The sequence below is a fragment of the Sus scrofa genome, chromosome 1 (genome assembly GCF_054392235.1).
Source record: "Sus scrofa isolate SSC_HxYL_T2T_F1_AM1 chromosome 1, Sscrofa_HxYL_maternal_Yorkshire_Landrace_v2.0, whole genome shotgun sequence".
NCBI lineage: Eukaryota > Metazoa > Chordata > Mammalia > Artiodactyla > Suidae > Sus > Sus scrofa.
In genome coordinates, this window is record NC_139383.1 from 129,042,841 (window position 1) to 129,062,736 (window position 19,896).

General features: G+C 38.3%; 1 protein-coding gene across 3 annotated transcripts; it reads right to left on the reverse strand.

The window, feature by feature from the left end:
• Nucleotides 1-5,026: 5,026 nt before the first annotated feature.
• On the reverse strand, nucleotides 5,027-19,847 carry LOC146406361 (mitogen-activated protein kinase 6). Of its 3 annotated transcripts, none has more exons than XM_084969977.1 (5): nucleotides 19,118-19,847; nucleotides 18,112-18,256; nucleotides 15,149-15,313; nucleotides 8,604-8,805; nucleotides 5,027-7,386 (listed from the first exon to the last, which is right to left on the reverse strand). In XM_084969977.1, exons 1-5 carry the CDS (start codon nucleotides 19,670-19,672, stop codon nucleotides 6,288-6,290), a joined length of 2,166 nt encoding a protein of 721 aa, XP_084826103.1. In that variant the 5' UTR covers nucleotides 19,673-19,847; the 3' UTR covers nucleotides 5,027-6,287. The 3 variants fall into 3 exon arrangements, with proteins under 3 accessions (XP_084826103.1, XP_084826107.1, XP_084826112.1); XM_084969981.1 differs by having other exon boundaries at nucleotides 15,149-15,663; nucleotides 17,940-18,256; nucleotides 19,118-19,559; XM_084969986.1 differs by lacking the exons at nucleotides 18,112-18,256; nucleotides 19,118-19,847 and having other exon boundaries at nucleotides 8,604-11,732; nucleotides 12,721-15,313.
• Nucleotides 19,848-19,896: the final 49 nt, after the last annotated feature.

The following is a 19,896-nucleotide window of genomic DNA, read 5'->3' on the forward strand; positions in this document are numbered from 1 at the left end:
GCATGCTGCAGAAATGGCAAAGAAAAAAAAGGGGGAAAAAAAAACAAAAAAACAAGGACTATTTATTTCATCATCACTGTGGCTGCTGCATAAGAATCTCTAAGGTGGGAGTTCTCGCTCCGGCACAGTCGGTTAATGATCTGACTCGTCTCCATGGTGTTGCTGGTTTGATCCCTGGCCCAGCGCAGTGGGTTAAGGATCTGGCATCAATGCAGCTGTGGCATAGGCACAGTTGGGGCTGTAGCATGGATTCACTCCCTGGTCCAGGAACTTCCATATGCCACAGGTGCAGCTGAAAAGGGAAAAGGAAAAAAAAAAAAAGAATTTCATCTGAAATGACTAAGAGCTGTTTTATTTCAACCATGTCAGCCTCTCCCTCAAGCCTGCATGGCTCATGCATGGAAGCGGAAAAAGCCTATCTTGCAGCTTCTCCTATGAGAGAGAAAGATAAGACTAGAACTATCATCCAATGTTCCAGGTTTTGGGAGGCTGCCCAAGAGACTGATTTCAGTCTGGCCTGACTCAAAGCCCTACTTTGGATGCCCAGGAGCCACCAAGAAGAAATGAGAGCGCTCAGACAATTGTAGTAGCGACAAGAGGCTGTAACTTCTTTGAAAAGAAAACTGTTAAACCTGGTGGGGGGAATGGGGGGTTAAGGGGGATTACACACCAAGTGTAATGACACAATCCTATAAAAGGTTTGAAGATCTCTAGCTGGGATGTCTGGTGAAGATAGTTTCCAGTACAAGCCAGTCTGCAAAGACAGGCAAAGGCATCTGTTTCTTCAAATGCTAGTCGAAAAAAAAAAAAAGATGCGAATAAGGAAGAAACAAAATATATCTCCATAAACTGACCAAAAAGAAATGGAGATCTAGAGTGCCTTGGCAGGCCTGCGGATCTATCTCTTGCTTCAACAGTGTTTGGACCCAAATGGACCAAGGGACATTGCTCCAGCCTTGGACCACCCTCCAACCTTTTTCCCAGTTGCAGTCTTTGGAATCAGCAACTATTCTTGGCCTCCAGGACCAGCCAACACCATTTTCTGAGCTTAACTCCTTATTACTGATCAATGAGCCTCCAGATTCGTCAGAATTATTCCACTGAGGTGGAGGCCATCAACTGCCTGGTCAACATGTACGTGTGGGCCTCCTTACACTTATCTTTCTGGGCCTCCATTTAACAACATGGCTCTGGAGGGTACGGGCCACTTTTTCTGCAAGTTAACTGAGGAGAAGCACGAGGATGCTGAGCGTCTCTTAAAATGCAAAACCAGAGGGCAGCCATGCCCTCTTCCAGGACAGGTAGAAGCCATCTCAAGATGAGTGGGGTAAATCCCAGAGTGCTACAGAAGCCGCCATCCTTGTAGAAGAACCTGACCCAGGCCCTTTTGGATCTGCATGGCCTAGGGTCTTGCCTGTGCAGACCCTCACCTCTGTGACTTCCTGGAGAGCCACTTCCTCGATGAGGAGGTGAAGCTCATGAATGGTCTGCAGGCTGGCTGGTCCCCAGGTTGCTAGGCAAATATCTCTTCAAAAGGCTCACCCTCAAGCACAACTAGGAGTCTCTGGAGCCCAGTGGCCCTTGAGGAACCTCTCCAGTGTCAGGGTTTCTGCCTGAAACCCCTCTCTGCAACCACTAGGCAGCTTTTAAACTACCCTTGGAGCCCTCTCCCAAGGCTTGGAGCAAATGGAAACAAGAAAGCTTTGTGCAGGGAAAAAAAAAACCCAAAACAAAAACACTATGAATTACCTGACAAATAACTCAAAATAATTATCCTAAAGAAGCTTAAGGTGCTACAAGAGAACCCAGATAAGACAATTACACAAAATCAGGAAAGCAATGCTTGAACAAAATGAGGATACAACAGATTTAGAAACTATTAATTCACTAGCAGGGATCAACATCAGACTTGATCAAGCAGATGAATCAGTGAACGCAGAGATAGTATATTTGAAGTTACCAAGTCAGAGGAACAACAACAAAAAAAGAATGATCAAAAGTGAAGAAAGCCTAAGAAATTTATGAAGACAAAATCAAGTGGACAAATGCATATTAGTAAAAGAAGCCAGTGTGAAAGGGCTACATTTTATATGACTCCAACACAGAACATTCTGGAAAAGGCAAGACTATGGAGAGTGAAAAGATTAGTTGCTGCTTTGGTTTGGGGGGATAGGGAAGAATGAGTTGGCAGAGCACAGAGGATTTTTAGGGCAGTGAAACTACTCTGTATTATACAATGGTGGATATGTGTCAGTATACATTTGTTCAAACCTACAGTGAGTACAATATTGAGTAAATCCTAGTTAATGCAAATTGGATTTAGGGTGATACTGACATCAGTCAATGTTCACCAGTTATAACAAATGTACTATTCTGGTGGGGGATGCTGATAATATGGGGGGCAGTAGGTAAATCAGAAATCTCTATACCTTCTGTAGAATCTTGCTGTGAACCTAAAATTGCTCTAAAAAATAAAGTCCATTAAAAAAAAAAAAAAAGCTTCAAATCAACAACCTAACTTTACACCTCAAGGAACTAGAAAAAAAAAAAAAAAAAAAAAAAAAAAAAGAACTAAACCCAAAGTTATCATCAGAGGGAAGGAAATAATAAAAATTAGAACAGAAATAAATGAAATAGACAATAGAAAAGATAAACAAATTCAATAAATGCTTAGCTAGAATAAGAGAAAGAGAAGGGAATAAACATAAATCAGAAATGAAAGAGGACCATCAAAAAATGGGCAGAAGATCTAAACAGACCGTTCTCCAAAGAAGACATACAGATGGCCGAGAAACACATGAAAAGATGTTCAACATCACTCATCATTAGAAAAATGCAAATCAAAACCACTCTGAGGTACCACCTTACACCAGCCAGAATGGCCATCACCAAAAAGTCTACAAACAATAAGTGCTGGAGAGGGTGTGGAGAAAAAGGAACACTAGTACACTGCCGGTGGGATTGTAAATTGGTGCAACCACTGTGGAAAGCAGTATGGAGATGCCTCAGAAAACTGTGGAAAGCAGTATGGAGATGCCTCAAATAGAACTACCATTTGATCCAGCAATCCCATTCCTGGGCATCTATCCAGAGAAAACCACAACTCGCAAAGACACGTACTCCAATGTTGACTGCAGCACTATTTACAATAGCCAAGACATGGAAACAACCACGACAGAGGAGTGGATCAGAGGTGGTACATATATATACACAATGGAATATTACTCAGCCATTAAAAAGAATGAAATACGGGCAGTCTCAGCAACATGGATGCACCTAGAAATTATCATGCTAAGTGAAGTCAGCCATACAATGAGACACCAACATCAAATGCTTTCACTGACATGTGGAATCTGAAAAAAGGACAGACTGAACTTCTTTGCAGAACAGATGCTTACTCACAGACATTGAAAAACTTATGGTCTCCAGAGGAGACATTTTGGGGGTTGGGGGGATGTGCTTGGGGTGTGGAATGGAAATCCTGTGAAATCAGATTGTTAAGATCATTATACAACTACAGATGTGATAAATTCAAATTCAGTAATAAAAAAAAGTAAAAAAAAAAGAAATGAAAGAGGAAATTAACTATACTTCAATTTTTAAAAAAAAGAAATGAAGGAGAAATAAAATAGGATCATAAGAGACTATAATGCCAACAACTGTATTCCAACAAACTGGATAACCCAGAAGAAACTGATAAATTTCTAGAAACATGCAACCTACCAAGGGTGAATTGTGAAGAAATGGAGATTGAATCAATCATCAAAAGCCTCCCAAAGAAAAGCCCAGACCAGATGGCTTCACTAGAGAAGTATACCAAACATTTAAAGAAGAATTAACTCCAATCCTTCTCAAACTACTTCAAAAAACTGACTAGGGAATATTTCCAAACTCATTCTATGAGGCCAGCATTCTTGATACCAAAATCAGACAAAGATATAAGAAAACTACAGACCAATATACCTGGTGCATACTGATAGAAAAATCCTAAAAAAAAATATATATATATATATATACACACTAGGAAACCAAATCCAATAGTACATTAAAAGAACTATACATTTTGAACAAATGGAATTCCTAGAATATAAAAATGGTTCAACATATGAATATCAATCAGTGAACAGACCACATTGAGATGAAGGATAAAACCCACATGATTATCTCAATTGATACAGAAAAAGCATTTGACAAAATTCAACACCTTTGCATGATTAAAAAAAAACCAAACACTCAACAAAATAAGAACAGAAGGAAATTACTTCAACACAATAAAGGCTATATATAAGAAAATCCACAGCTAACATCATATTCAAGGGTGAAAAACAAAGCTTCTCCTCTAAGGGTTTGCCATTTTAAGGCAACAAATATATATTCACATTCACAACATGTGGCAATCAATGATATTCACTGAAATCAATGAATTCACTGAAAATACATGCATTTTATTATTTTTGTTTGCTTCTTTTTAGGGCCACACCCATGGCACAGAGAAGCAGCTATCAGCCACAGCAACACGGGATCCAAGCAGCATGTGCAACCTACACCAAAACTCAAGGCAACACCAGATCCTTAACCCACTGAGCAAAGCCAGGGATCTAACCTGCATCCTCATGGATACTACTCAGGTTCGTTTGTAACCACTCAGTCTCAACCACTCAGTCTCAATGAAACTCTGAATGGTTTTATTTGGATACGTAAATGAGTAAGCTCTTGAGCAAAAGAGAGATGTATTGTAAAGCAAATACATTTAAAGGAGGATCCTCCAACTGCATAGCTCAAAGCTTCCACATACATCTTACATAATAGTTTTGAAATAAATAAAGCCTTATTCTATTTTAATGTGTGAGGTTAAGAGATTTTGTGTGGAGACAAAGAATCTTTTTCTTTTAAGCCTTTTACCCTAATGTAGCTTAAACTCCAACCTCAATTCAAAGACGCTGAAAAGAAACTAGCTAAGATTCTGCTAGTGATTTTCATTCTAGTGGGTAATTTTCATTACCTGAAGAGTTAAACAGGACCCATATTTGCTGGCCACGTTTTATTTGTCCTTTTTTTTCAAACAGAATAACCAAAGATACAGACAGTATTCAATAAAATAAAATAGATGAAACAAATTCTAAGAGACGGCAATGCCACATGCTACATTTAACCTAATTTTATTCATGCTTGCCTTGGGATGGGGAATAGATCATTCAGTAAAAACATACAGTAAAAACAAAATATGTCTTATCATGTACAACTTTTAAACTACAATAATGATGTACCTTAATTACTTCCATGCACACAAGTCTAACAGTTTTTTTTTTAAAAAATAAACACAATTAAGACTTCTAGGAGCATTTTATATAAAGTAATTCCTAATTTTTCTTTGTAGATAGATCAAGCACCTCCAAAATACAAATTCCTATACACAGTGAGCTCTTTACTTAAAATGAATACTTAAGTAAATTAAGTACGTGGACAGCCTTAGGATAAGCTGACATTATATATTCAGCTAAGTAGGCAACAAACCATAGTGCCAAAAGGAGAAAAGTGTATTTGCAAATAAATTTTAAAAACTAAGTTAACTTTTTATAATTAAATACAGAAAATATACTGATTTTCTAAAATAAATAAGATGTGATGTAGTAACACTTCACTATAAAGAATGCATACCAGAACATTTATAAACGGTGAGTGAATCTTATTAAGAATAGTTTACTACAATAAACGCTGGCTAAATAGAAGTGCATTTGTGAAGCACTATGGGTGGTATATGTTTTGCCACATACTTTTGTTACCTTGAGGTAGATAACACATGTGTACCAAATTCGGCATTCATTTTCAGTTGCTGCTGGTATCATGTGTTTTTAAGAAATGTGTACAGTATGAAAAACTTGAAAATACTCATGAATGAAAAATGTTTTAGGAAAAAAAATAGATATTTCCATGCAATTATGTACAGTCTCACTGTGTAAATTTTCAAGGCAAAATTTTTGTTTCCTGTAAAACAGATCATTGTTCTATGAGAGAATGTTTTTTACTTGTCTTAGTGCATTTCTTCTGTCTCCTCCTGCATTGCATTATTTTGCTCTTTTCTTTATTTTTGTGTGCAAACGACATGCCAGTTAAAATGAAAACCTTCTCACATGTAGAAAAAAAAGTCTGGGTTTTAAAAACCAAGAATAAAATCCTTTCTAAATGACACCATCTGATTCAAGTAAAAAAATGACTAAACACTAGTAATAAAAAAGACAAAACACATTTCATGAAGAATACAAAGAGAAATGTCTGCTGAGTGTTTTTTAGTTCAGATGTTTCAGAATGCTGCTGTATGTTTTATGAGGAATCTGAGGGGAAGATTTCATAGCAGGTGTTAATGTGGCCTGTATTGACTTAAGCGGTGACCCAACTGGACTGTGAAACTGCGGGATGCCTATGGATTCAAGCTGCTTGTTAAAGAGGAACTCCCCACTGTTATTCAGAAATCCTTCCTCATTTTCTCTCTCCCCAAGCTTCCCATCTTCTACCGGCTCAGTTTCTAGCATTTCAGTATCTTCCTTCCTGCTAAAGAACTTGTCCAGGTAACTGGTGTAATTATTTTCCTTTTCAATATGCTCATCCTTCCTTACCTCACAACAAAACTGATTTATGAGAAAACAGTCCTCTCCACCACCCACAAACTGGCTATCCCAAGAAGACTGGTACAAGGCTTCTAACTGAGCTAAATTTGCCTTTCCTTTTTCCTGTTTTTCTCGGCTTACTGACTTCGATATCAAACTTTTCAATTCTAGTTGGGACACTGAGCTATTCAAGTCATTTAATTTGTCAACAACATCAGTAGGCTCATGTTGTGAACTAAGTTGAATAGTTCCTGCAATAAAGGAATCAAAGTCAAATCCCTGATTCTTTTCCCTTTCTTTTTCAGCCAACTGCTGTGATGCTTCCTCTAGGGCTATCTGGGCTTTAACCAATCCATTCTTTTCACATTTTGACTTGCCTTTCTTATCAGATTTTTCTTTGCTTTGTTCTTTCCAATTGGAAAGATCTATAATAAGCTTGGGTTCATAGTAATGATTAACTTCACTCTCTCTCCAAACTAAATTATCTAAATAGGATGATGACCTGGTTTTGTAGTTACAAGTATGGCTACACTCCAGATCACAATATTTGTTTTCATGATGATCTGGGTACTGCCAACAAGGCTCAGTAGAGTAATTGGTATCAAAAGCAGGATCCTCCAAATACTTTTCACGATCTCCATCCAAATATTTTCGAGGATCGACTTGTACTTCTTCTTCGTCAGTGACATCAGACAGAGCTCTTGGGTCAAGCTGAACTTCGTCAATATCAAAGTTGTTATGTATAGGCCAATCATGCTCTGAAAACTGACAATCATGGTACCTGAAAAAAATTAATTCATTAGTGTTAGTCCAGGTACGTGATCTCACTTTCAAACTCACTGCTTACCTTTTAGGTCAAAGCACTGTGCTCGCTGGGTCTATGAAGGGATAATAGGGGTATAAATAATGGGCCTTCCTCCAGGAACTTATAATTTATAAACTTAATGGATAGATACACTCTGTTACTATATAAAGCAATATGAAGCAATAATTACCAATGATTATACAAATTGCAGATAAACATTTGAGTGACTGTTGGATTCCAACAGTTTCAAACTAAGAAAAAAAATACTTTACGACCACAAAATGCAGATCTCTAATCTCAATCAAGAATCTTACCAATTTTCACTCTACTGGTAATAAGGCAAAATAGAAGAAGGCTTGCTTGAACTTATCACCATGAATAGAAAATAAATAAACATGAAAAACCACCCCAACAACTCTCCACACATATGTGCTACTGAATGTGGTATCCTCTTACTGACACATTTCAGCAAGGTGAAGACACTAGGCCAAGTAGAGGCATCTGAGACACACATGAAAAACAGTGGGGGTTGGGCAGGAGGGAACAAGAAATGAGATTAAGAAAATGGTTGGCAGATATGTGTACACATACTCAGAAATACCTCAACATTTTAGGAGTTAGCAAACGAATTTCAACATTAACTACTCTTGTTTCAAAGCAGCATTTAACTTTTCCCATTATGTATATCCTAAGATAAACAATTTAATAACAATTAAATAAATACTTAAATTATATAATGGCTATTCAAAGACAGCAATAAGTTTAGCAGAAACCCAAAGAGACCATTACTAAAATTTTAAGACTTCTGCATTGTCTTATACACAATTTTATTTTATTTATTTTATTATTATTATTTTTTTTGTCTTTTGCCATTTGTTGGGCTGCTCCCGCGGCATATGGAGGTTCCCAGGCTAGGGGTCTAATAGGAGCTGTTGATGCCAGCCTACGCCAAAGCCAGAGCAACTCGGGATCCGAGCTGTGTCTGCGACCTACACCACAGCTCACAGCAACGCCGGATCCTTAACCCACTGAGCAAGGGCAGGGATCGAACCTGCAACCTCATGGTTCCTAGTCGGATTCGTTAACCACTGCGCCACGACAGGAACTCCCTATACACGATTTTAAAATAAAATTTCAATAAACATTATGGTTTATTGAAAATAAAATCTTTCCCTAATTTACAGCCAATTTACCTTTCCCAGTTATAAATGTGACTATGAGTTTCATCCATAAGCAAAATATCATCAACTTCATCTTCAATATGAAAAGGATGACTTGAAATAGGCTCATCCATTGGAAAAGAATAAATGCTCATGTAAGGATGGGAAAGCGCTTCTTCTGCTGTCAACCGATCCATGGGGCTAAAAGTCAAAATTTGTTCCAGGAAATCCAGTGCTGCAAAAGAGAGAAATAAATAACTGTACCAGAGGTCCACCAACCTATAAAGGAAAAAGCAGTTATTACACAATTAAAAGATATGTTAATTTAAGTTTTGTTCAGAAAAATAAAACTAACCAATTTATAGATTTTTAAAGACATGTGCCCTGGAAATTCCTGTTGTGGCTCAGCAGTAACGATCCCAACTAGTATCCATGACGATGCAGGTTTGATCCCTGACCACTCTCAGTGTGTTAAGGATCTGGCGCTGCCATGAGCTGTGGTGTAGGTGGCAAGACACGGCTCAGATCCAGCGCTGCTGTGGCTGTGGCATAGCCCAACAGGTGCAGCTCCGATTCGACCCGTAGTTTGGGAACTTCTATATGCTGCATGTGTGGCCCTTTAAAAAAAAAGTATACAAATTAAAATGTATAGTGTCTAGGTCTTAATATAAAGCCCTTTCCTCCCCTTATCTCAGACAGGTTGCACTAATTTGTTGATGTCTGTTTCACATCAATCACACTACAGCAAATCACAAGTGCACTTGATCATTTTTAGGGCTATAGAGGAGCAACCACAAACCCAATTCTTCCCACTAATTCAGTCTTTTGGGCCTTCCTAAGCTCCTTAGCCAGCTTGAACCACATTGTTACCAGCCCCACACCACCACAAACGTATGCTTTATGATTTTACACCAATCTTCAACTCTGAATGATTTCCACCATCCACTTTCTTTTTTCTAGCCATATAGTACTGATGAAAGTTACATGCAAAATCACATGTGTATCTGTATCTGGCTCACATACTAAGGAATTTCAATTTGGCCTTTGTTACTGCGCAGCAATGTTCCATACCACCTCTTTACATTCACAATCTTTATCCTTCTCAACAGATAAACCCACTTAACATTTATTTCAGTATGGTCTGTCACATGTCTACTCATCCATACTTTCTGTCTCAAAGGAAAGCAAGCTAGCCCTTCACTCAAAAACTAAGCTGCACTCTAGAAAGGACCCTATTCTCAATTCCCAACCTCTCATTAACAAGAAAACAGGTGACATCTTTATAACCATTTATAACTTGACAAAGTGCTTTCACATTCATTATCTCATTCAATCTTCAAATCAGCCAGAAGATGGTAAAGAAACCTAAGGCTCATTGTTATTCATTCCCTTCAGTGACCCAGGGCTGAGGCTCCTTCCTGAGCTACCCCCTTTCCCATTTCTATTATATTACTCTAATCTGGAAGTTATTTCATGATACATATGTCAAGCTGTTCTTGGTTCTCCCACAAAAGTCTTGCACCAGGGCCCATGTGTCTCAAGGCAAGAGATCTTGTAACGCAGAGTTATGGATGGCTGACCCAGCACAATCACTGTTCTCTGAGGGAAATACATCCACCTAAACAGGAAGAATACATTCTAAATCGCTAGCATTTGGCAACAGTAGGTAGTAGGCAGAAACAAAGGGTAACAAACTAGTCAGGCTGAGCTCCCAAATGTATGCAAATATAGAATATTTCCATTTCCTGAAAATTCTATTGGATAGAACTGCTCTAGAAGAAATTGTTCTATTTACTACAATGGTGTTGAAATATGCTATGATATGGAAATAAAGTGGTAAACTATAGAGACAGGGAGGAGAAAGGTAAGCATAGATTGAAATGTAAAAGATTTGGTATTCATCTAAAGACACTAACCAGAGCATGGTTCCTAGCAGTCTTAATGTGTTGATTCATATGTACTTAATTTGCTTTTTGTCTGAAGATCATGAAGAGAATATGAGAAAACATTTTGTATTATTCCTACTAAGAGTTCCCCATTGCCTCAGAAGATACTCTGCCCAAAAATAAAACTCCAGTGTTAATCAGTAAGAAATTGATGTAGAGTATATCTATATAATAAATCTTTAGTTCCAGGAACTTTAAACACTCTGCATTGCACTTGTATGTGAGCACAGTTCTGCCGCTTGTGAAAACCAAGGATCTTTGCCCAATGGTTAATTTAATGCATCTATTATCAAAGACATTCATTTAACAGATTATGAATAAACCTCAGCCAGCAGCCAAATACTCAGGTTGGTTATCAGCTGACTAACTCATGGTTCCCACCCTAATAAAGGTAGGGAAAAGAGGATTTAAATTTAACTAGATTACAAATGCTTAAACATCACTGTTCTCTATTCTATAGTTTGCCACTTTTGGTAAGACCCAGCAATGGTGACAATGACTCCAAAGCCAATCCAGGTTATTTCCAAGCACTATCTCTCAACCTGGCTGAGCAGAGTCATACTGCCAAAGGTTTAAAAACACAGACACATGGCTTGGTCGACACCTCACCTTTGGATTCTGATTTAATAATGCACTTTTTTTTTTTTTTTTTTTTAAACTGGCTACAACCACAGCATGTGCAAGTTCTCAGGGCAGGAACTGAAACCGAGCCACAGCTGTGGGCAACACTAGATCCTTTAACTCACTGCACTGGGCCAGGCTTCGAACCCACAGCAACTCAAACCACCACAGTTGGATTCTTGACCCACTGCCACACAGCGAGAACACCAATAATCTGCATTTTTTAAAGAGCTCCCAAGGACAATTCTGAGGTACAGTCAAGTGTTATACGACTAATGTTCAGTTATGAACAGGGATGTCCTGAGTGGCTACAAGGTTAGGAATAAGAAAGCCAGCAACATATTGGCTGATTGTGAAAAGTCTAAAAGACGGATTAGAAATGTAGAACTACTGATAAGGAAGCTTGCAAGACTTGCTGAAATTAAATATAATGCCTCGTTTTCATTTTGGCCTTTACTAAGTTCCAAGCATGTCTGAGGAGGAAAAAAAAATGTCCTCATGGTTTTGCCATCCAGTGCCTATTTCTCAAAATACTTGCTAGTTTTCTTCTTTTTGCTTTTTAGGGGCACACATGTGGCATATGGAAGTTCCCAGGCTAGGGGTCTAATTGGAGCTGAAGCTGCTGGCCTACACCACAGCCACAACAATGTGGGATCCGAGATGTATCTACGACCTACGCCACAGCCCACAGAAACACTGGATCCTTAACACACTGAGTGAGGCCAGGGATCAAACTCCTGTCCTCATAGATACTAGTTGGGTTGTTACCGCTAACCTAATAGCACTTGATGATTTAAAACACTTTACTAAACTGCATGTAAATCAATGAAACTGGAACACACCCTCACAAAACTGTGCACAAAAATAAACTCAAAATGGCTTAAAGACTTAAACATAAGACAAGACACTATCAAATTCCTAGAAGAGAACATAGGCAAAACATTCTCAGACATCAACCTTACAAATGTTTTCTTAGGTCAGTCTCCCAAGGCAACAGAAATAAAAGCAAAAATAAACCAATGGGACCTAATCAAAAGGAAACCATAAAAAAAGAAAAAAAAAAAAAAAAAAAAGACAACCTACGGAATGGGAGAAAATAGTTTCAAATGATGCAACTGACAAGGGCTTAATCTCTAAAATAAACAAACAACTTATACAACTCAACAGCAAAAAAACCCAAAAACCCAAATGAAAAATGGGCAAAAGACCTGAGTAGACATTTCTCCAAAGAAGATATACAGATGGCCAACAAGCACATGAAAAAATGTTCAGCATCACTAATTATTGGAGAAATCCAAATCAAAACTATTATCAAAACTACCTCACACCAGTCAGAGAGGCCATTGTTAACAAGTCAACAAATAACAATTACTGGAGGGAGTTCCGGTCATGGCTCAGTGGGACTAGGAACCATGAGGTTGCAGGTTCGATCCCTGGCCTTGCTCAGTGGGTTAAGAATCCAGTGTTGCTGTGAGCTGTGATGTAGGTTGCAGATGCGGCTCGAATCCTGCTTTGCTGTGGCTCTGGCGTAGGCCGGTGGCTACAGCTCTGATTAGACCCCTAGCCTGGGAACCCCCATATGCCATGGGAGCTGACCAAGAAATGACAAAAAGACAAAAAAAAAAAAAAATGCTGGAGAGGGTGTGGAGAAAAGGGAACCCTCCTACACTGTTGGTGGGAATGGAAAACAGTATGAAGGCACCTCAGAAAACTTAAATATAGAACTACCACATGACCCAGCAGCAATCCCACTCTTGGGCATATACCTGGACAAAACTTTCCTTGAAAAAGACACATGCGCCCGTATGTTCACTGCAGCAATATTCACAATAGCCAAGACATGGAAACAACTTAAATGTATATTGACAGATCAATGGATTAAGATGTGGTATATATACACAACGGAATACTACTCAGCCATAAAAAAGAACAAAATAATGGCATTTACAGCAACATGGATGGAACTAGAGACTCTCATGCTAAGTGAAGTAAGTCAGAGAGAGAAAGACAAATATCATATGATATAATGAACCTTTCCACGGAAAAGAAACTCATGAACTTGGAGTACAGATTTTTGGTTGCAAGGGCAGAGTGAGTGGGATGGACTGGAAGTTTGGGGTTAGTAGATGAAAACTATTGCATTTGGAGTGGATAAGCAATGAAATCCTGCTGTATAGCACAGGGAACTATATCTAGTCACTTGCAATAGAACATGAGAGGCTAATGTGAAAAAAGAAATGTCATATATATATACACAATTGGGTCACTTTGCTGTACAATGGAAACTGACAGAACACTGTAAATCAACTATAACGGAAAATTTTTAAATCATAAAAATAAATAAATAAATAAATGAAACACTTATAGTGCTAGGAGTTCCTATCGTGGCTCAGCACTAGTGAACCTAACTAGTTAGTATCCATGAGGATGCAGGTTCGATCCCTGGCCTCATTCAGTGGGTTAAGTAAGGATCCAGTGTTGCTGTGAGCTGTGGTGTGGGTCACAGATGCAGCACAGATCTTTCATTGCTGGGGCTGTGGTGTAGGCTGGCAGCTATAGCTCCAATTTGACCCCTAGGTCTGGGAACCTCCATATACTGCAGGTGTGGCCCTAAAAAGACAAAAACAAAAAAACAAAAAAACCCAAAACACTTTGTTATACACCAACCTCAACCACATATAATGATTGGAGTGAGTGATGTGAATAATAGACATATAATTAAGAGAAAGTTTAAAATGTTTAAGAAACTATATTTGAACCTAACCTTATGATACATGAAAGAACTATACAGTCCTGGCATTGATGCAGCTAAATACAATATAATAATTCTTAAAGACACAATACAATCAACTTTTAAGAAAGATATTTTTCAAATCTAATGCTCTTCTTTCAAAAAATGCTATCTTAAACCTATATGGGAAAAGAATCTGAAAAGAATGGAATATGTGTATATGTGTAACTGTATCACTTTGTTGTACAGCAGAAATTATCCTATTATAAATCAACTATACTTCAATAAATCTTTTAAAAAATGGAAAAAAGGTATTACAGATAACTAAAAAAGAATTTTAGACTTTTGAATCTTATTTATACCAATAAAGCCTAAAGAGGAGTTCCCGTTGTGACTCAATGGTTAACGAATCCGACTAGGAACCATGAGGTTGTGGGTTCGATCCCTGGCCTTGCTCAGCAAGATAAGGATCCAGCGTTGCAGTGAGCTGTGGTGTAGGCTGCAGACGCGGCTCGGATCCTGCGTTGCTGTGGCTCTGGTGTAGGCTGGCGGCTACAGCTCTGATTAGACCCCTAGCCTGGGAACCTCCTAGAAAAGGCAAAACGACAAAAAATAAGTAAATAAATGAATAAATAAATAAATAAAGCCTAAAGATACCTATTTTGAGGATAAAATTAATTGCGTTAGTGGCCAAAGGAGTTTTGATTCTCTCCAATTTCCTATTTTCAAGTTTGCATAAACTCTCACATTTAGCACCTAATATTCCTAACACCAATCTGGAAACTTTTATGTAATGAGTTTGCTCACATGAAGTTTTGGTCTCTCCTTCATCTCTTCCTTGCCCTGAAACCTTTTCTTTCCTCCAACTTAATTCCCTCTTGCATATCTAAATCACATTCATGTTCATACTCACACTTACTTATCTTACAACCCTCACAGAAGCCCATTCGAGCTTAGAGAGAGTCAATGATTCAATACGCTCACCTAATGTAGACATCAGAGGGGTAAGCTGAAAAAATAAGTGGAATTATTAGAACCAGGAGAGAGGGGTTCACTTTCTGGAATGTGGAAAATTATTCACAGCAAAGAAACAGATCCCGGCCTAAGTGCCAGGCCAACAAAGGGAAGCGAGAGCTAAAGGTTTAGGTATACCGTAAGTGTTTAAAAGACTATTTGGGAGAATGCTACACATAACTAAGGGTAAAAAGCTAAAGCTCCCTACACAGGTACTGCTTACACACAAACACACCATTACATGACGGTTACTGGAGTCACAATACCTTCTCGACTAATTCCTGGAAGCAGCTGAGTTAAAGGTTTGTGTGGCTCAGTCATATCATTTCTAATGTAAACTGGAATTACGCTGAGAAGCTCCTGACGATCTTCCTCATGCACAACAGGAATAGATTCTAAAATCAGCTGCATCTGTTCAAGTTCATGTGCACCTGAGTGAGATTAAAGAAAAACACCAAATGAACATTAATAAATACATTTCTCAATGTTTACTTATTTGGCAGTAAACATTCTAAAGCTATACAAAGCTAACTTAAATACTGTAATGACCACCAATGGGAAAATGGTTTTAACTGAGTCATTAATCAGATTTCATTGCTTTGAATATCATCAATCTGCTCAAAAAGCACATCTATTTCAATTTCTGATCACTGATATATTTAGTTTTTTATCTGCTTTGTTTCCATAAGAAACTGACTTGAAGTCTGGACTCTTTTTTTTTTTTTTTTTTTGGTCTTTTGTCTTTTTCGGGCCACACCTGCGGCATGTGGAGGTTCCCAGGCTAGGGGTCCAATTGGAGCTGCTGCTGCCAGCCTACGCCAGAGCCACAGCAACGCCAGATCCAAGCCACATCTGTGACCTACACCACAGCTCACAGCAATGCTGGATCCTTAACCCACTGAGCGAGGCCAGGGAATGAACCTGCAACCTGATGGCTCCTAGTCAGATTCATTTCTGCTGAGCCACAACGGGCACTCCTGGACTCATTTTAAGGTGTCAAAAAGTAGTGAAAAAAGCAATGAACTAAGATTCAAAAGACTTGGATTCTAGTCTTAACTGTACCACTAACTCACTATAACTTTGAGAATACTTAACATGGTAATGACTTGATTTCTCTATTAATAAAATAGAGGCTTGGACCAGACTTGTGAAACAAAGTTTTATAGTTATGTGTTGGGCTCACTTAACATTTCAGGACCACTATTAAAGGAATACAAGGGGTAACTTTAGGCTAAATGGGCAACTAATTTTTTAGAAAAAAAATTTGCTTTCCTACTGATTTCTAGAAATTCATTCGACATTCAAATTTCTTCTTGAGAGCCCACCCACTATGAGCAAGGCACTTTAGAATACAGCTGTGAAACAAAACTGACCAAGTTCCTGCCTTCCTGGGGCTCACATCTAGTGGAGGAAAACAGATAATAATTCTGCAAACATTTATGTCAAATGGTGACAAATGCTGTGAAGCAAAACAGAATAAGCTAAGGGGATAGAGAGCACTGCTGGGGGTAGGATTGCTAATTTATACGGGATGACCAAGGAAGGCCTTACTGAGAAGCTGAAAATCAAGGAAGTTAGAAACCACCACACATTCATATGCAGGAAGGAACATCCAGGAAGATGAGAAAAGGCCCAAAGGCCCAGAGAAGACAATGGGCTTGCTGAGTCTAAGAAACAACAATTTGGCAAGTGTAGCTGAAGTAGCTCTGGGGAGTGATTGGAGATGAAGTCAGAGTAGTACCAGAACACAACAAGTCTGCTTTAGCCTAAATTTGATAAGCCATGACAGAGCTTTGAACAGAGAAATGACATGACCTGATTTGTCAGAGAACTACTGCAGCTGCTATGTGGTAACCTGATCACAGACAGCAAGGGTTAAAGCAGAAAAGTTAGTTAGAAGGTCCTGCATTAGACCAGAAGAGGCATAATGGCTTACTGAACTGGGAGGAGGGGTATGGATAGAGATACTATCAAGCAGTTAGATTTGGGACATATTTTGAAGCAAGAGCCCACAAGATCTACACTGAGAGCAGTGAAGGACAATGCCAAGATTTTGGGCCCAGCAACAAGAAGTAAATCTGGTTTACTGAGATAAGGAAGGCAGCAAACAGAAAATATGAAGGAGAACCATCAAGAGTTCAGTTTTAGGTAGGTTAAATTTGAGATGCTAGTAAATCTGAGATACTATAGGTTAAAAATACACACATTTCTCCGCTAACTTGCGGCCTATACTAATACAGACATAGATCTCCCTCATGCTGCTTTTACTAAGTGGTTCACAAACCTACCAAAAAGGCTTCAAATGGGAACCACACTGGATCTTTCAAATTACTTCACAAACAGTTCTCTTTAATTAAATGTTTAAAATTTACAAGGGTTTAAGATAAAATTTGTTTTTGTTTTTTAATTCACCTTAACTCTCACACTTCTTTAGACTCCCTGAGAACACCAAAATGAGCAAAAAAAAAGGCTGTTTCTGAAATATCACAGTAGTCAGGCAACAGGATTGATAGAGGGCAAAGAAAGAATTAGTGAATTTTCAACAACAGCTAAAAACATTTTACCAGGAAGTAACAAACACTGACAGAAACAGGCAACTTATGTATGTATCATTTAACACAAAATAAGCAGCAAATATCATGGACCTACAAAATATGCAATTATATTTAAGAAGTAAGATATATAAAAAAGAACACTAGAACTAAATTTATTAAGTGAACAATTCAGTGAATATACTTTATCAAATTTTTAGATATTGAAAATACCATTTTATTATTTCATTTTAATATTCTAGACTACAATAAATTGCTCTAAATCTTATATAAATCGGAGTTCCCGTCGTGGCGCAGTGGTTAACAAATCCGACTAGGAACCATGAGGTTGCAGGTTCAGTCCCTGCCCTTGCTCAGTGGGTTAACGATCCGGCATTGCCGTGAGCTGTGGTGTAGGTTGCAGACGCGGCTCAGATCCCGCATTGCTGTGGCTCTGGCGTAGGCCAGTGGCTATAGCTCCAATTGGACCCCTAGCCTGGGAACCTCCATATGCCTCAGGAGTGGCCCAAGAAATAGCAAAAAGACCGAAAAAAAAAAAAAAAAAAAAAAAATCTAATAAAGTGTTGCTGTGTGTGTTTAAAAAAAAATACATCTTATATAAATCTTGCTTCATAGATACATGGAAAATTATTTTTCTCTTTGAAATAAATTTTCCTATATATTTTTAAATTTCTGACCTGCAAAGAGAGTTTTACCAGTCAGCATTTCAGCAAAGATGCAACCTGCAGCCCACATGTCAATGGCTTTAGTATAATTATTAGGAGAAAGTAAAAGACGTGGAGATCTGTACCATTTAGTAACCAATCCTTCAGAAAGATGACCCTGAAAAAGAAACAAAAATACATTTTACATTCTAGCTGAAGAATAGTACATAAAACACGGTTCATAAAGAATCCTAATCTAAAAACAAACTGTAAGAGTTCCCATGGTGGCTCAGTAGTAATGAACCCAATTAGGATCCCTGAGGACGCAGGTTTGATCCCTAGCCTCACTCAGTGGGTTAAGGAGCTGGCGCTACCATGAGCTATGGTGTAAGTCACAGATTCAGCTCGGACCTGGTATTGCTGTGGCTATGGCATAGCCTGGCAGCTGTAGCTCTGATTCAACCCTTAGCCTGGGAACTTCCATGTCCCATGATCCTAAAAAGACAACAACAACAACAACAAAACCCAGAGGCCAGCTCAGAAAACGTTATTAACTTCTTGTACAAAAGCAAGCTATTATCTAAGGCAGAATTACTATGAATCCTTTTGGCTATTCTTATTACCTATTTTATCTTGATGTAAATTTAGATTTCAAACTAAATTAAGTTTGCTAAACAAGTATGATAGAATAGCACTGACTCAAAGGGATAAAAAGGCATAAAAGTTGAAACAGTATGCCCTATTACCTTCAGAAAGAACCACCTCCTGCCCTAAACACATAAGGATGTATCATATTTTTAAATAAGGGAGAATTTAAATTATAATAAATGACCACAAATTTTTAGGAATTTGTATTTAATTAGGACTCAACCCTACTTTCATTTCAAACAGAGGGCGATCACGAATTTTAAAAAGGTACTATGTACAGTTGAATACAATAAACTAAAAATTCTGCCACAGCACACAAAATAAATACAAGTACCTAATCTGATAATCCATTATCAGTTTAAAGGTCTGCCTCAGCTGACTTTCCACGTACCTTATGGGAATAATGGGGATCCATGATCCGTGCAAGACCAAAGTCACCTATCTTCAGCACCAAGTCTTCAGTGTTAATGAAAAGATTAGCTGGTTTGAGATCTCTGTGCAGTACGTTTGCTGAGTGAATATATTTGAGCCCACGTAGCAGCTGATACATGAAAAGCCTGGCATGCTCTTCCAGTAAAGGGCCCTGTTCCAGCACATTAGCCAAGTCTGTCTCCATGTACTCCTGAACAATGTAAACACTGTTCAGTTCGGTAAGAGAGCCCACATCATCTGTTAACTGGCTTCCACTAGGACCAAGAATTTCAAACACCTTCACAATGTTATCATGGTCAAGTCTTCTAATAATTTTAATTTCACGTAGAGCATGTTTGACACTCTGGGGATCAGTAAGGACTATTTTCTTGATGGCTACTCTTTTGTCACAGTCATTGTCTACAGCAGAAAAAACCAAGCCATTGCCTCCACAACCCAATGGTTTTAAGTCCATATACCTAGAGCCCAGATCAAAACCATGAATGTTCATGAGACTTTCAAATTTCTCTGCCATTTTGAAACCCTTACTATTGCCTTTTCCTTTCAATTGTTGAACTTCTGTAAACAAGGAAGAAAACTGGCATCAAAAGGAAAGATCTTTCAAAAAGGGATAAGAAAAATAATTTTGCTTCCACAGCAAGATGGTTTCTTGATGTTCATTGCATATGCCAACCGGGCCCGTTGAGTTCCCCTTAGATTTAAAGCTCAAAAAGCTCTACTCATACTGAGAATTAAAAA

Coding starts and splice junctions, on each gene's coding strand:
- LOC146406361 (XM_084969977.1), bottom strand. CDS start 19,672: ATGGCAGAGAAATTTGAAAGTCTCATGAACATTCATGGTTTTGATCTG. Junction 15,314..18,111: donor TGGTAAAACTCTCTTTGCAG/GTCAGAAATTTA, acceptor AATCTCACTCAG/GTGCACATGAACTTGAACAG. Junction 8,806..15,148: donor TCCAGGAATTAGTCGAGAAG/GTATTGTGACTC, acceptor TCTCTTTTGCAG/CACTGGATTTCCTGGAACAA.